Source organism: Theropithecus gelada, chromosome 2 (assembly GCF_003255815.1).
Source record: "Theropithecus gelada isolate Dixy chromosome 2, Tgel_1.0, whole genome shotgun sequence".
Lineage (NCBI taxonomy): Eukaryota > Metazoa > Chordata > Mammalia > Primates > Cercopithecidae > Theropithecus > Theropithecus gelada.
Genome location: NC_037669.1, coordinates 146,177,328 through 146,195,458, shown reverse-complemented (window position 1 = coordinate 146,195,458; position 18,131 = coordinate 146,177,328). Strand labels below are relative to the sequence as shown.

The 18,131-nt window shown below is 36.3% G+C and overlaps 1 protein-coding gene across 1 annotated transcript in view; it reads right to left on the bottom strand.

Annotated features, from left to right (window-relative positions):
• The window catches only part of PLOD2 (procollagen-lysine,2-oxoglutarate 5-dioxygenase 2), a 92,782-nt gene that overhangs the window by 28,672 nt on the left and 45,979 nt on the right, over positions 1-18,131 (bottom strand). The window contains exons 4-7 of the mRNA XM_025376682.1: positions 10,529-10,692; positions 6,813-6,925; positions 4,553-4,616; positions 3,060-3,157 (exon numbers count right to left, since the gene is read on the bottom strand). Of these exons, the coding sequence (XP_025232467.1) occupies positions 3,060-3,157; positions 4,553-4,616; positions 6,813-6,925; positions 10,529-10,692 (439 nt within the window). The remainder of the gene's footprint in view (positions 1-3,059; positions 3,158-4,552; positions 4,617-6,812; positions 6,926-10,528; positions 10,693-18,131) is intronic.

The following is an 18,131-nucleotide window of genomic DNA, read 5'->3' as shown; positions in this document are numbered from 1 at the left end:
TATTACCAAGGAGGAACAGAACACTATGTAGTTATGGGAAAAGTGGGATTCTACCAACTCTTGACTAACTGGCACTGACAGTATCACAGAAAGCTAAAACAGTGACTACACACACATAGTAAAGGGATTCATCTATCAGATTTGCCTAGGGAAAGTTACAGTGACCAAGAGTAGTTTTTTTTTTGTTTGTTTGTTTGTTTGTTTTGAGACAGAGTTTTGCTCTTGCTGCCCAGGCTGGAGTGTAATGGCACGATCTTGGCTCACTGCAACCTCTGTCTCCCAGGTTCCAGCGATTCTCTTGTCTCAGCCCTCTCAAGTAGCTGGGATTAAACACATGTGCCACCACCTCCGGCTAATTTTGTATTTTTAGTAGAGACAGGGTTTCACCCTGTCTTGGTCAGGCCACTCTTGAACTCCTGCCCTCAAGTGATCTGACCCACCTAAGCCTTTCAAAGTGCTGGGATTACAGGCATGAGCCACCGTGCCCAGCCAACCAATAGTAATCTGATAATGCGTTTGCCCTGCCAGAAAATAATCTGCCTTACTACTCCCAAGAATAATGCTAGGTCATTAGATTATTGACTCTAACATTCAATTAAGATTTGTTGAAAGCCTAGTATTTGCCTCACATGTGCTGGACCCTGGGGAAACAAAAGTAAACAAGACAGATAAGATTTCTGTAATTCCTAGACCAAAGGCCTAATAAGTAAGAGAGACCAGAAAACAGGCAAATATCATTCCTGTCCAGTGTGTGATATGTACTGTAACAGAAGTAGTTCCAGATATTACAAAAGCATACAAGGGACCCGAAAAGTAAAGACTACACTGACACCTAAAAGATAAGGAGGACTTAGCAGGTAGAGATACAGCAGGTAGGAATTGGGGCAGAGGATTCCAGGATATATAAAAAGCATGTACAGAAGACTTGCAGACACAGCAACATGAAACTTCTGCAAAATTGAAAGTAATGTAGTATTGTTGAGCAGAGAGGGAGAAAGGAGGAGAAAATGAATGTGAAGAGGGTATGAATATGAGCAGTGTTGGGAGTGGGACAGTGAATGGGGTGGTAGATTGGTGGCCACTAAAGCAGGAGCAAAATAAAGAGCCTTGTAAGACAAGTTGAGGATTTTCAACTTTATACCTAAGTTCACAGAAAGTCATTATATAGGTGAGTAGAGTGACAGGGTTTCTGCTTTGGCAGAATACTCTAGTTTCAGGATCCTGGGGGTGTGATTGCTACTACTGGGAGGCTGCAGGTGGCCTGAACTAAGAAAGTTGCTATGGCCACTAAGAAAATCAGATAAAACCAGCATGCACAGGAGTTAGGAACAGAGGGTTTTTGGAGTGGGAAGTGCCTAGAGCCAAAACAAAACAGAGGTTCTGGTTAACCACTGGGTTATAAGGGAAGGTAAGGCTGCGAGTCTTAATTTCTGGATATATATAACACAGAAATCTACCACTTGAGTATTTTGACCTGGAGTTTAGGAAAGACACAGGAGTTAGAGCAAGGATTTGAAAACCACCAGCATTTAGAGAATTCACTGATGAGGGAATGACTCAAATTACCCAACAAAGTATATAGAAAAGAAAAGGAAGAGGCCTCAGACAGGCCCCTGTGAACATTTACTAAAACAGTAAGGATGTCACTACAGCATGTCACTACATGCACACAAACTTAAAAATAAGTATTTTAAAGAACAATAGAGATTGAAGAGGAAAGCCCAGAAAATTAATAGACAAAGCAGCAGAGCATCGTGGAAGCAAAAGGAAGGAGCATTCAACTAGGACCAAATGAGATCAACAAATTGTCAAATGCTGTCTTCAGGTGAAATAAAAATAAGGGCTGAAGAATGTCCACTACTCAACAAAGATTTCACAACAGACCTTAACAAGAGCATTTCTTAGTGTGATGGGAAGAAGTGGAATAGTGACAGCGAGTTATCTATATTTTAAGAAAGTTTGGCTGTGAAGGGGAATAAAAAAGTCAGGTGCAGCCTGGAAGGCAGTGTGGGTTGAAAAGGATGTTTTACCTTGTGTTGGCTTGGTTGGGTTTGGTTTGTAAGATGGAGGAGACTTAAGGGTCTTCAAAATGCTAATAAGGAGATGACAGAGTTGGGGAAACTGATTATAAGATAGAGACTGAAGGAGGGCACAAGACAGAGATTGCTTTGTAGGAAGGCTAGAATGGGATAAAAACCAAAGGGAAAAGATTAACTAGAAGAGACAAGAATCTACTTCTTTCAGTTTGATGGAGCAGAAGTTGCCAGCATGGGTTTTCCTTGCATTTCTTTCCATTCACATATCTTTTCCTGGAATTCAGATCACTCATTCCATTTTCAAATGTTAAAACAGAAGCCCACATCCCCCAATATTTTCTTCCCACAATGAAAATCTGTAAATCCCTTTTCTAGGTACTTAAACCAGGCATTTCAGCATGTCAGAAGGTTGTTTTTACTATATTTTTTCAATGCAACTTACGTTCCAGCTTGATTGGACCACGCAAAACAAACTTTTCATCTATAAATTTTGCAGTCAATAACATTTTTAGCAAGCTCAATTATGTACATTTGAAACAGAAAGGATCCAAAATTTTATTGGTCAAATTATGTCACTTTCATTACTGTAGTTAATGAAATAAGAAAAAGAGGAAACTTTCTGGACATATGTAATACCCCAATCTTAACAGTGTTGTTAACTTAGAAAACGGCAAGTCAGGTGAAACAAATGATCTCTTAACGTCCTGAGCAATTCCTAATGAGAAAGGATACCCAGTATAGAGACATGTGGCTCACTCCCAAGTTAATTGTTATTATTTAATGAAACACTAAATGTGCTATAAATACAATAAAAGGCTATCACTCTGCTGAGGAAAAATCATCAGTTTGATTAATTAATTAGTATAAACCCAGATGATATACTGTGTAAAAGATGAAGCCTTTATTTTAGCACCAAAATAAAGTATTTGAAAGAAATTTTTAAAAATAAAATAGATGAAATTCCACATATCAATCCATAGTCTATCTCCAAGAAAGAGCCAAATGAAAGTAACTGTTACGTACCTTGGTGGGTCCATTTCCATTAATCGCCACTGGTAATGTTTCATAAAATGTATTCTTAGCTCTGGCTTTGCCATTTTCAAATTTTAAAACAACTTCATCTGGGTTAAAAAGAGAAAATAGGCTTTAGTAATTTAAAATATGTGTGTGTGTGTGTGTCTGTATTCGTGTGTCTGTGTGTGTGTCATCATTAAAAAATTTCTCATGAATGTAATATTCCAAGGGCTACAACACTTCTAGTAACTTCATCTACTCCAAGTCAGCAGATACCCAAAATGAAGAATGACAGTGACAACAGATACTGATACCAAACTCACTCCAACCTGGCACCAGTAAAATGACTGAGGTGCAAAGCCACTGAGCTGTCTGTTAGAATAATTCATCTTGTAATCCTGCCTTTGCCCCTTCATAGTAATGTTATTCTTGCCAAGTTAAAGTAGTATCTCAGTTTAGTCATCTATCAAATGGTATCCATGCTTGCCTTTTAGGGTTACATGGTGAGTAGAATATTGTCTGGCATAAGCAAGGTTTCTGCAATTGGCTACCAATGACAATATTTCCCGTTCTTAAAAATCAGACCTAGCACATTAATTAAGATAAAACTCAAGTCAGAGGGGAGCACAGCCATCTTTTTAAAATTTACTGAGCAATCCAAACTAAACATTTTGCATTGTGAGAATCCTTTTTTTTTTTTTTTAAGAGACTGGGTCTCACTTTCTGGCCCAGGCTGGAGTACAAGGGCATGATCACAACTCATTGCAGCCTCAAACTCCTGGGATCAAGCAATCCTCAGCCTCTCAAATGGCTGGGACTATAGGCACGCACCACCATGCCTGACTAGATTTTAAGAATCTTTTTACTAAATGAACTGACTTGGAGTACTGATTGAATTACAATATATTCTCAATTTTATGCATATATTTTAAAGTATTTATGTGTTAATTATAATATTTTAAATTTTACTGTATTGATTAGTTTTAATGTATTATCAAGATATATGTAGCTACAATACACAGGCACATATGTATATCCACACATGAGCATGTACACACATACACACACACATACACACACACACACACTCACACTCTTCCCTGGTCTACCTGTCTAGTTGTCACCAGTTATCTTTCAGTTGGGTCAAAAAGATCTACTCTAACACTCTGGGTAATTCGTGACACAAAGAATTTCACTGGAAAATGTGTAATGATAAAGTGTAATCAATTCATAAACTTATCTAAAGTTCCCAAATGGTGACACACTAAATTTTAAGTTACCTAAAGCCAGAAGCTTATCTTTTTCACCCTAGTCATAGGAAATGATTTTAATTTAATGTACCAAAGTTAAGTTCAAGTCCAGTATTTTTTTTTAAGTTACAATAATTACAATATTTACACTGTCAACCTTAGTCACAGCCCCCAAATGGACATAACAAAGGAAAGATAGTTGAAAACACAGGTGTTTGTGTACTTAAGCAATCCGGTATTTAGGAACCATACCTACAGCTCCATTTAAGGTCTGGAAAATTTTGCATTTGTGATCCAATGTGATGTTAATAGCTTCCTAAAACATAAGAATAGAAATGATACTGAAAATGACAACAAAAGCAGCAAACATTATTAATACAGTTTGTTCTTTGAGGGAATTTAAAGTTAAATATTCTTATATCTTAAGTGTCTAACCAAAGTATTTAGATGACTAAAGTATTTAGCTAAAACATAGAAACTGCTATGGTTGCAACTCATTGCAAAATACACTTAAAGAAAATCTTGTTTCCTAATGACAGCAACTACACACACACAATTAAGTAACTTTTATATCTGTATCCAGTATATATAGTAAATTTATTAAATATCAACTTATATTGGTAAATATTATAAAAGTATTCCCAAATTAGAAAATCTTGCTTTACTGTTCTCCAAAGTTTCACTTACATCAATTTCAGGAATATTCTATCTAGGGCCTATGGGAGACTGCTTATTGTACCCAACATTCCCTCAACTTCCCAATAAGGGAACTCAGATTTTAGTAGCACACATCTGCTTAAAATTTAAAAAAAAAAAACAACAGATTTTCTTTTGGGTATTATGAGTAGGCACATAAATATGTTCTTATCAAAGTATGAGAAACCATTCGGTAAGACTTCTAGAAAGGCTACTTAAAGAGAGTGATGAAACTGAGATGGCCTGTTTTTATTACTGTGCCTCTTTGTGCCCAGAATATGAATGCAATAACTGAAACTCAAGTAGTCATTTTGGACAAGGAAGTAAGATTAAAACTGGGAGCTATGGGCCAATGATAGAGCAACAAAAGAGCTATCCCTCCTGACAGCATAAAGCCTCCCTAACAGCCTTGTGCTCCCTACCTCGTAATTACTTTTAATGTGGGAGAAGGAAAAATAAATAAAAATATCTTTCTTATTTAGACCACTGCTATTTTGCGTTGCTTTATTTACTACAGTTTAAGTATTCTTATGAATAAAAAGCAAAAGCCTGTGTCTATAGCATAGTCCCATGGATCCTCAGGCTCTAACCTTTTAGGGATTTCATTATCATCTCTTTAAATCTTCAGGCTCCATATTTTCAAATATCTAAAATCCACAAATTGGCTATAAAGTCTCCTAAAAAGGATCATACCCATCCTTACAAGCTCTATCCACTCTGGGCCACCAAACACTTGAACAAGGACCAGGGCTTTTGGCCTCAATGTTTTCTCAACACCCATGATATCCAGGCTCCAAATCTCAGAGGAAGGTCTCTGTCCTCAGGGGTATTACAGGTAATTTTCAAATTAAAAACTGTCTTTTGAGTGGCTTCAGTCACATGTCATTTCAAAATATCAAAAAAGGTGTTCTTTTACAATTGTAGCCAATTAAACACATAGAGTCTATGTTATTATCAAATGAAATAGAAAATTAAGTCCAGATTTTGGTTTTCAGAGAACCAAGGATCCAGTCCCTACAATGTCACTGACTATGTGGTCTCAGTTTCTCTATGGATAAAGTGTGGATACAGAGTCTAGCATCTAGCCTATCTAGGATCAAAGAAGCTCAGAGAGCTATAAAAGGGCTTTGCAAGGCTAAAGGACTACAAGTGGGAATACACTGCATTTTTTAAACCGCAGAAGTTCACTCTGGTATCAAATGGCTTGGTGCAGCTTTTGAGAAAACAGTTATAGCTGCAAGATGGAGTGAATACAAGAATACACATTTATAATGCTCTACGTTGATAAATGACAGCTATTTACTCAAGATTATGAAAGAAGACATTCTCTAGAATCTTTAGGATTTCATTATTGTTTCTTTAAATCTCCAAGCTCAGAAGTTTTGATAATGTAATTTATTCTGTTATTCTAAGGCAGCCTGAGTGAGTATGCAGTGGAGGTAGGGCCATGACAACGGTGTGAGGGCTGCCATTTCATTTTAGTATGAAGTCATTTCAATATGTGTTTCAATACATATAGCACTGCATTACATAGTTCTTCTTTCCTTCTGCCTCATCCAACCAAGTTTGGCGAGTGTGCCGACTTGGCCACAAAAGAGAAGCCATAAAGACACACTAAGCTAGTGCGGATATCCAGTCAGGTGACATAAACCAATATCACCTATTAAAAATATGTTATCACCAAGAACATTTTGAAATTCGGTTTACCAGTTGCCACACTATCATAAAATCCTTTGTTTCTGACCACTCCACATTAACACAATATAACACACAAAACCAAATCAATAAAAGAAAAAAAATTGCAGCTGTTACACACCCTTTTCAGTGGATCAATGTAAATTTTCGTGTAAAAGAGCTGATCATCATCATTATCCTGGAGATTCCATTGTTGAACTATACGGTTGATATATGGAGCATAGCCAATAAATCCTGCAACACAGCAGAGAGAAAGTAGATAATTTAGGATTCAAAGACCAAAACTGGTGTCATATTAATTTCACTGACCAGTTGAACAGAGTTGTGAAGTCATGAAGTCTAATTCTTACGTTGGAATTTCACACCTCATCATGAAAGAAATATGAATTATTGAGTGCCACTTGTTTTATATATAAACTCCAATAGAGTGTTTGCTACCAACTGCAAAACAGAAAATAACCAAACTCTTTTTAAATAAATGTGTCTCCAAAATTAATTGACAAAGGAGGGAGAACTAATGTTTTCCAAGGCTCCTAAGGGAAACAGATTTACTAGGAAAAGAATAGATTGAGACAAGAATTTTTTCTCTGACCTTCTACAAAGCTCTTCTTGGATTCTCTGCAGAAAACTCTCTTACAGGATAAAATCTCTACTACGATGGTTTTACTGTCAGTGCCAGAGATGCTAATGCAATCAAAGGAATGCTGGATTTGTCACTAACTGCAAACATCCCAAAGAAATTTTATATCTAAGACATTTTGGAAATGTTTCCATTACTTTGGCCAGTCATCATTGTGCCTGCTAAACCATTTTCTGGCTAGGTTTTTTGTGTCATAGTCTGGAAAAAGGAAGTCTAAAATTGGATTGTTCTCCTTGGCCTTAGAGCATAAGCATTAAGACTGCCAATAACATTTGTCTATTAAAGACACAAACGGAATCATTTTTCCTGTCTGAATCTTCCTCTGAATTATGGAAATGCAGCCAAGCTGCTATGTTTCATTGACATTCAGTACTTTGAAAAAGGAACCAATGTTACTCCTGTAAGTTGAAGAAAAACCTTTTTAACTGTCAAAATTAAAATTTTCTTAAAAGAATTTAAAAAATAGGTCCAGGGAAATTACTGTTACCAAAAAAAAAAAAAAAAGAAAAAGAAAACATGACCAAAACCAATCACTGGTTGCTCATTTTTTGGTTCTTGCCATATAAAAAATTTTTCTTTTTGGAGACAGTCTCCCTCTGTCGCCCAGGCTGGAGTGCAAAGGCACAATCTTGGCTCACTGCAACCTCTGCCTCCCGAGTTCCCCTCCACCTTCCACCTCCTGCCTCGGCCTCTCAAGTAGCTGGGATTACAGGTGCCCACCACCATGCCCGGCTAATTTTTGTATTTTTAGTAGAGATGGGGTTTCACCATGTTGGTCAGGCTGGTTTCGAACTCCTGACCTCGGGTGATCTGCCCGTCTCGGCCTCCCAAAGTGCTGGGATTACAGGTGTGAGCCACCAGGCCCGGCATCAAATAAAAAACATTCTATAACACTAGAAGATAACACATTTTTTAAATCCCATGGCCAATCTTCTATGATGAAAAATGTACCACACAGAGACATGCAACATTTTCCAATGGTTTATATTACTGTTCTTCAAAAATTGTTTCCTTATTTGACAGATCCTAAATGTCCTCAATAAATGAAAAAAAAGCATCTATTTTCACACTACATATTTTATCTGATTTATATTTTTCTATTAAAAACTTTTTTTGTGGTTATTTTTGGAGATGAAGCTCTCACTCTGCCACCTAGGCTAGAATGCAATGGGGCGCTCATGGCTCACTGCAGCCTCGAACTCCTGGGCTTAAACAATCTCCTCACCTCAGTCTCCGAAGTAGCTAGGAACACAGGCATGTGCCACCATGCCTAGATAATTTAAAAAAAATTTTTTTAGTAGGGATAGGATTTCCCTATGTTGCACAGGCTGGCCTGAACTCCTGGGCTCAAGTCACCTTCCTGTCTAGGACTCCCAAAGTGCTGGGACTACAGGTTTGAGACATGGTGCCTGGCCTAAAACTACTTTTAAAAACTAAATAGTATGCCCATAAACAACTCATGTTCCTTAAATAACTGTAAATATGTGATCTGTGAAATTATTCAAATTTTTATTAAACATTTATATTTTCTGCCATTCTCTAATTATTTTGACTATAGAAAGCATAAGGATGATGCTTTGATATCCTTTTATGATTACTTTCCCACTTATAAACACCTTTTCCTTAATTAAACTGGCTTACAACTGTACTTGCTTGCTAATTTCTTGCTGTTTCCAAAGCATTGTGAGTCTGTCTGAAACCTAACCACTTGAGTACATACATCACTATTTGAGATAAATTTACATGAGATTTCACTTGCAAGTCATCTTCAGAAAATGTTCAACAAGTATAAATAAAACATGTCTCAGAGTTCCATAGCTACATATTTCCTTTAAAAAAATGGTTTTAAACAATGGAGGACTTAGAATAAGTTGCAAGATTAGACATATGTTACTGAAGTCTTGACAGTATGGAGGCCATGATGTGGAAGCAGCACCCATCCATGAGCTGAATGCTCAAGCAGAGAAGTGAGGGTGGGTACCCGTATTAGGGAGAGGCTTTGACGGTTCACGAACTGGAAGTCCAACAGAGAAAGACTGCTAAGGCAAGAAGCACAGAGTAACCAATATGATAAACCCTGGGTGCTCACTTGAATATGGAAGTTAAATCCAAAGGTGGTAGATAGATTTGGAGAAAAGAAAATGGTCAAGAGATCCCAGAAAGCATTACCTGTAGAAATATTGAGACGAAGAGGAAAAGAGATTTGAAGCCAGGCAGTACAAATTGGAATTTAAGGTTTCAAAAGTACAAAATCTATATGAGCTATCAAAGTTCCAACGTACAACTGTGAGAATAGGTTGATAAAATAAAGTGCAGGTGCAAAGAGCTGAAATTGAGGCATTACCAAGAAACTAAATCACACCCCAGTCGCTAAGCAAAGCCTAGAATCTGGAGCAGCACTTATTTTAACTAGCCTGGAAAGTATTGGTTATATACATGTAGACCATCCCCAAAATCCATTTTTCCAATGTGGTTTGCAATTTGTACCCAATTTGTTTCTCTAACATGTCCTTCATCCCATTTGGTTATGTCTTTTGTCCCTACGTTTACATTAATCTCAAACTAGTTAAAATAAATTTGTAGCCATTGCAATGTCCAAAGCCTAATTTTATTTAATTTCCAAAAGGCTGAACTAAGGAATGTGGTAGTTCGTTCCTTTAATCCATGGTAACACAGCTAATGCAATATTAAGTATACCCAGACACCCAATGTTAGATATTTTTCACTACTGAGTTCAAGACAGATCATTTATTTACTCCCAAAATGTTTAAAATCAGATAATATTAAGTAATACCTATTCTTAAAAGCTACTTGATTGAAGACTGAGAATAATTTTTTTCAAGTAAGGAAACTTACTAATCTTATTATCCTATAGCAAGAAAATTCTCAGTGTGTCATAATTAAAGGAACTGGATCCGTAATTTTCTTCCTTTAACAACAGAATTTCTCTAGAAGTCACTTAAATTTGAAAAACATGAGTTTCCTCACTTATAATGTGGAAATTATAACATTCATACTACCTAGTGTTTTTAGGAACACCAACTCACATAATAAATGGGAAAATGCTTTGTCAATATAGTAATAGTAATATAAGGGTTATTTAAAACTTCATATCTAAAGTTACTACATCTACAAAAATAGTTGTTTCACTAGTCTTTATAACTTGCATTAAACTTTTCTTCCAGTATCTAACTCACCTCCTGAATTCAGATAGCGTTTCCCAATGTGCACAACAGGATATTTGTCTGCTAGTCTTTTATCTGGCCACAGAATTCCATCTGCTGCAAAGACCACTTTGTGGTTTGCCTTTTGGAATTTTTTTAGAACTTCTTCTGGACCACCAGCAAATATGACATCAAAGCTGTTCAATGAGGAAAAAAGGTGTTTTAAAATACACTTGTCAGAATCTAGGCACATAAACCATGAAAAGTTCCCTAGCAAAAGTCAGAATCTAGAATACAATGCAAGATTAATACTTGTGCCAACTATTTACACAGAACACCAAACAAAATTTCTCTCAAATTATATGAATTGTATTGAATTATTAGTGTTTATATTACATTAGCAAATGAAGTCCAAATGAAAGACAGCTTTTTTAGTGTTAGCCTTAATTTTTTTTTCAATAATCACTTACTCCCAAATTGAAATTCTAAAACAGGATTGAAATGTTAGAAATGCAGTTACTTGTTGTATAACTTAATAATACAGATACAGTCATTTACAGAAATTGCCATAACTGCCTAATATTTCTAGTAAATTTGTACCAGTCCATTATAGTTTCTGAAGAATTATCTTTGACAAAATGTGTTTAACTGCAAAATGTCATCAATATATGTTGAATATTTGAATGACTGTTTAGCACGGAATCTTAAAATAAGTGTGTACAGAAAACTGTAGGTTTTTAAAGCTCAATATACTCGGGGGAAATTTTTATGAAAAATGACACTACCATTTAATATCTATAATTTCATTGATTTTTCTGATGACCTTCTTCTTCATAGTTCATTCACAGAATCACAATGAATGAACAAAATGTGAAATATAAAAGTCACTATCAAAATTTTTCTACTTTGCAATAAGTTATTTACTCATTACAATCACAAATTATTTTACATTTTTTTACATCAGTGCACCTTAAGACCAAAGGTTTCCAGTAATGATAAATTAATGACTTACCATCCCAGGTAGCTAATAGCATAATTGTAAAGCCACTCACGTCTTACAATTTGAAGTCTGCCAGGTGGGTTTCTAATCCCAGCTCTGCCACCTGATATGCGAATAACCTTAGGACAAGTCACTAAACCTCTTTATACTTTACTACTTAAGTGTAAAGTATAAAATGGAGGGAAAAGTAGTATCTATATCCTCAAGTTAAAATTTTAAAAAATTAAAAATAATTCCTGGCACACTGTAAACACTGAACAAAGTTAAAAATTAACATGAAAGGGACTAGAGTGAAGGGAGAGACAGAGGAAAACTCACTTCAAAGCTTTTACAAATCTGTAGGTTAAAATAATTTTATTTTTAGCCAAATACTTGTACTTTTGAAACTGAACTTGAAGTTACAATAAAATTTTTCTGACTGAAACCCCAAACTTTGCCGCGTATATTTAAAAAAACTGATTAATCTGACATTACAAAACATAACACTGTACTTTTTCTGCTAAGTACAACTGATTTCCTCAACCCGATTTAATGGTAGTATTTTCCTCAAGACTGTAAGTTGTTGATAATTGTTTTTTTAATAACGAAGACTGGGAAATAAGACCAGTTTTATGGGTAATTGGGCCATGAGAAGTGAGGCAAATAAACCAGTCTCTGAAACAGAGACTACCATGCGAGTGATAAACAGAGCCTTTGTGCATTGCCTGGAGATGGGGAAAAATAGCTTGTGATGTCAGAGCATCTTATGATTGGAGACTCCGACCAAACTGAATATGAAATTTTGCAGGTAGCAGCATGCATACAGTGTGGCAATTCCTTAAGGATCTAGAATTAGAAATGCCATTTGACCGAGCAATCCCATTGCTGGGTATATACTCAAACAATTACAAATCATTCTTCTATAAAGATAAATGCACACATATGTTTATTGCAGCCTTATTTACAATAGCAAAGACTTGGAACCAACTCAAATGCCCATCAATGATAAACTGGAAAAAGAAAACGTGGCACATACACTACATGGAATACTATTCAGCCATGAAAAGAATGAGTTCATGTCCTTTGCAGGGACATGGATGAAGGTGGAAACCCATAATTCTCAGCAAACTAACACAGGAACTGAAAACCAAACACCACGTGTTCTCACTCATAAGTGGGAGTTGAACAATGAGAATACATGGACACAGAAAGGGGACCATCACACACCAGAGCTTGTCGGTGGGGGGGCGGGGGGGAGAGGAGAGGGAGAGCATTAAGACAAATACCTAATTCATGCAAGGCTTAAAACCTAGATGAGGCCAGGCGCAGTGGCTCACGCCTGTAATCCCAGCACTTTGGGAGGTCAAGGCAGGTGGATCATGAGGTCAAGAGATCAAGACCATCCGGGCCAACATGGTGAAAACCCATCTCTACTAAAAACACAAAACTTCGCTGGGTGTGGTGGTGTGCACCTGTAATCCCAGCTACTTGGGAGGCTGAGGCAGGAGAATTGCTTGATCCCAGGAGGTGGAAGTTGCAGTGAGCTGAGATTGCGCCACTGCACTCCAGCCTGGCGACAGAGCGAAACTTGGTCTCAAAAAAAAAAAAAAAAAAAAAAAAAAACCCTAGATGATAGGGTAATATGTGCAGCAAACCACGATGGCACATGTGTACCTATGTAACAAACCTGCACGTTCTGCACATATATCCCAGAACTTGAAGTAAAATAAATATAAAATTTAAAAATTAAAAAAAGTTATAAATGCACTTCGGAATGTGAGTGAATAGTTTTTGTCTTTGAAACCCTAATGATGGATACAGATTATATAAACAGTACAGCTCAAACTATTAATAAATGTCAGTTGTTTGAAAAGGAATTATGGCAACTCTTATAATTTAGTGTTTTATAAGCCTGCATTATCTTTATAACAAAACACAATTATTTTAAGGCAAAAAGTCAAGACAAAAGTTATCACATAATTCAATTAAAAATTTGCCTTTGAAGAAAAATTTCACATTGCTGAAACTTTTCCTATCTCATTCTAGTAGCACTGCTATTTCTGTGTTTAAATACTTTAGAAAAGTTATTTGAACTTATTTAAAACTTCTCAAAAGGCAAGAAAGGTTTCCTACTTAAATTTATTTTGGCTACAAAAAGTCAAATTGTCAAATTTTTAAAAATGCACACAGGTCATAAAAATATTCTCACAGAAACTGAGTCCATTTACATATGAAGAAAATAAAACTTGCCATATATAACTGTGCTAAGTATGCCTGGGTCCTGCAAAGACCATAAGACTCTACCTGATGTGGTCATACTGAGTCCCCTGCCAGACATGTCAGTGCTCTATCTCAATACATGACTGAGATTTTCCTAAGTGTTTTTCCGTTTTGTCCTTCTGTGTTCCCTACTTCTGTGACACCATCAACCACATAGTTAACTAGGTTGAAAATCTTTCATTCAGCCTTCACTCCTCTCTTTCCATGGTCTATCTCATGGAATCTTTTCCCTAATCCTATTGATTGTGTCTACTTAATTTATTTTGCATTCAAATCCTCTCCACTCCCACTAGAAGCCACAAGGCTAGATTAATTTTAAAACCCTAGAGACCTCCACATTACCTATCTCTTCCCCACTCATAATTAAGACTGTCTGACAAACTCTTAAAAATCATTCTGTGCCAGTTCCCAGACCATATCAATGGTTCTCAACTATGGCCTACAGCAGGAGTCAGTAAATATTTATTCTCTGGCCTTTTACAGAAAATATTTTAGGTCTTGATGACCATACTGTCTGTCACAGTGACAACGCTGTCGCTGTGCTGCAAAAGCCACCACAGACAATATGTAAACAAATGAGCACAGCTGCTTTTCAACAAAACTTTTTGCAAAAACAGGCAGTGTTACAAGCCACAGAATCCATCATCTTGAGTCTCAACAAGAAGCAAAAGCTCCCATATAGCCAAAAAAGAAAGCAACAGAAGTGCTCCCTAACCTTGTCATTGAGCCCTGATCCTTTATCATTATAGGCATAAACTTCAGTGAAAAATTATAATCATCCAAACTATCAGCAGCACAGAAGTAGTTTCACACCTGATAATTCTTTCATCATATCTTCACCTGAAACATATGTCTGTATTTCCAGAGATAATTAACACCATAAACCAATACTATGGATCCACTCCTAACCACCCACCATCAAAACACACACACACACACAGTTAAAAGTACCCACTTACCCAGCTGACCTTGCACAACAGATTATGATAAAAATCGCAATGAATTGATTAAAATTATTTTATAAATTTTGGAGGGAGGGAAAGGGAGTTAGTTGGCATAAAATGAATATTATTTTAACAGCTAAATATTGAACCATCCTGGCATTGCTGGGATAAATCCCACTTGATCATGGGGTATTTTTGTTGTGCTGTTGGAAAGAAAATAAGTGTATCAACGGGATACCTATACTTCCATGTTTACTGCGATACTATTTATAATAGCAAATATATGGAACAAATCTAAGTATATATCAACAGATGAATGGATAAAGGAAATATGGAGTACATATATAATGGAATATTATTCATCCATAAAAAAGAAGGAAATCCTGTTATTTGCAACAACAAAATAGTTAGAACTGGAGGTTATTAGGTTAATGACATAAGCCATGCACAAAAAGACAGTATCAGATGGTCTCACTCACATCTGAGAGCTAAAAAGGTTAAAGGGGCCAGGCGCAGGGGCTCACACCTGTAATGCTAGCATTTTGGGAGGCTGAGGCAGGTGGATGACGAGGTCAGGAGTTCAAGACCAGCATGGCCAAGATGGTAAAACCCTGTCTCTACTAAAAATACAAAAATTTGTGGGGCATGGTGGTAGGTGCCTGTAATCCCAGCTACTCAGGAGGCTCAGGCAGGAGAATCGCTTGAACCCACATGGCAGAGGTTGCAGTGAGCTGATATCACGCCACTGTACTCCAGCCTGGGCAACAGAGTGAGACTCCATAAAAAAAAAAAAAAAAAAGTTAAAGGTAGAGAGCAGAATGATAGTTATCAGAGGCTGGGAAGGGTGTGTGGGGGCCAAGTGGGATGAAAAGAAGTTGGTGAATGGATGCAAACACACAGTTAGATAGAAAGAGTAAGTTCTAACACTCTATAGCAGAGTAAGGTGACTATAGTTAACACACTGTGATATGGTTAGGCTTTGCGTCCCCACCCAAATCTCATCTTGAATTGTAATCCACATAATCTCCAAAATCCCCACATGTCAAGCGAGACCAGGAGGAGGTAACTGAATCATGGGGGCAGTTTCCCTCATGCTGTTCTCATGATAGTGAGTTTTCATGAGATCTTATGGCTTTAAAGGGGCTCTTCCCGCTTTGCTCAGCACTTCTCCTTCCTGACACCTTGTGAAGACGGTGCCTTGTTTGCCCGTCGCCTTCCACTATGATGATAAGGTTCCTGAGGCTTCCCCAGTCATGCTGAACTGTGAGTCGATTAAACCTCTTTTCTTCATGTATTACCCAGTTTCAGGCAGTTCTTTACAGCAATATAAAAATGGACAAATACACATTCTATATTTCAAAACAGCTGAAAGATAGGTATTGAAAGGTTCCTAACACATACAAATGATAAATATTTGAGGTGATGGATATCCTAAATACTCTGACTTGATCATTACCATTCTATGCATGTAACAATATATCATATGTACCACATACATACGTATAAATATTATGCATCAATAAAAAAGCTAAATATTATGTGGGGGATGTTCCTTGGAATAGTATATAATTTCATTTGCTGAATATGAAATCCTGGCTGAAGCTGGGCAGAGGTGGAAGTCAATGAGGACACTGTCTAGCTGGAGGGTTACTTCCTCCAAAATGACTTCTGAGAGTGGTCCAAGAGCTATAACACCACCTAAGATAAAGAGCAGCCAAAGAGAAAATGGTGGCAAAGACTGCAAGCTGCTCAAGCTGCTATCTACCTGTAGGACCATAAGCAATATCTACTTGTTTCGGGGTCAGTCTCTTTACTTGTGAAATGATAGAATAAATTAAATGAAAAATTCCCTCTAGTTAAGAAATGACAGTTAAGTTTATTTCTGCAATATTAGAAATCTCAAATATGATACATATTTAATGCACAATAAGTGTTCATGAAATCAATGAATAACTAAGAAATAAACATTTACGAAAAAAATTGAAATTCCTATCATCTATTATGATGTAGCCACCACATGCCAGATACAACAAATACCAAGTTGCTGAGAAAGAAATATATCCAGAGATGAGAATTTCTGCCCCAGTCAGTCCCCAAGCCATAGCAGCTAGAAGCATATTTTACAGATCCAGCCACAGCAGCCAGCATCATATTTTGAACATGATTGATGCCTAGTACATTTTCCTAAGAAGAATAAAATTCAAGCAGACAATCCATTTTGGGAATACACACCTACATACATATAATAGTCAGACAAAATAATCACATATAAGAATACCCAGGGGCAATCTACACATATGTGAACATCTAACACTTTTTTGTACATTACCTTCTTTTCCCTCATTTCAATCTACTCGCGAATATGCTTGTCCATACTCAGTAAACATTAAGAAGAACATTTGAACAATTTAAGAAAGGAAACGTCACTCATTTTCTACTTAATTCCTAAACACATTTCACACTATTCTAGATGAACCAGAAGGCAGTGCAATATATTTAAGTACAGCTAATAATTTCAATCTTTCCTTCAAAAAAAAAAAAAAAAGAGGAAGAAGAAAGCAGTACAGAAACTAGGATCCATGATGTGGTTTGGCTTTCCTTTACACTAATATAATGAAATGCTGCCCTTCACTAATGACTAAGTTCCTTGCATCTGCACACTTAAAATGTCATCACCACCAAGAAAGCGTCAAATAAATCTGCCACTGTTAGTTAAAATTATAGATATTGTATTTTACAAGTTTTTCTTTCAAAAAACTTTGTCTTTTCTATAAATCATGTAAGACAATATAAAAGTCAAGTATGTTAGGAATGCAATCTGAATTATGAGAGGTATAAAATGTATCCTAAATACAAGTGAGATCTGGTCACCTTTAGAATAACACATATAAATTATTGTTCAACATAACAACAAAATCATAAAAATGTTATTTTCAAAATAATATCTAAGTGACTCAATAAAACACAATCTTTCACAACTTTCCCAAAAATAAATGATTCTAAAGACATTATGCCAACATTCAGGTTTTTTAAAAGCTATGCATTCTTTTTCCACAATGTTTGTTCTGTTTTGTCTGCAGAATTAGTACAATATACATGAGAATTCCTTGAGGGTGGCATCTATTTATATCTCTTTTTCTATAGTATTAACTTCAATGTCTGGATTACATTTTGTGCTCAACATATGTATCCTGAATGCAAAGTGGAAAACCTGTTCACTGATGCCACTTTTTCAGCAAAATAATGATCAATGAGAAGCCAAAAGGAAAACAAAAGTTGGCTGACATATGAAATCAGAAACAATATCCTCATATTCATATTTTCTAATCAAAATTCAACTTTTAAATAATTTCCATCCTTTGGTATTTAAAAAGTTCAGATACCTTCCTGCCTTTAGAAGTCATCTTATTTCTCCAAATGAACAACAAAAAAT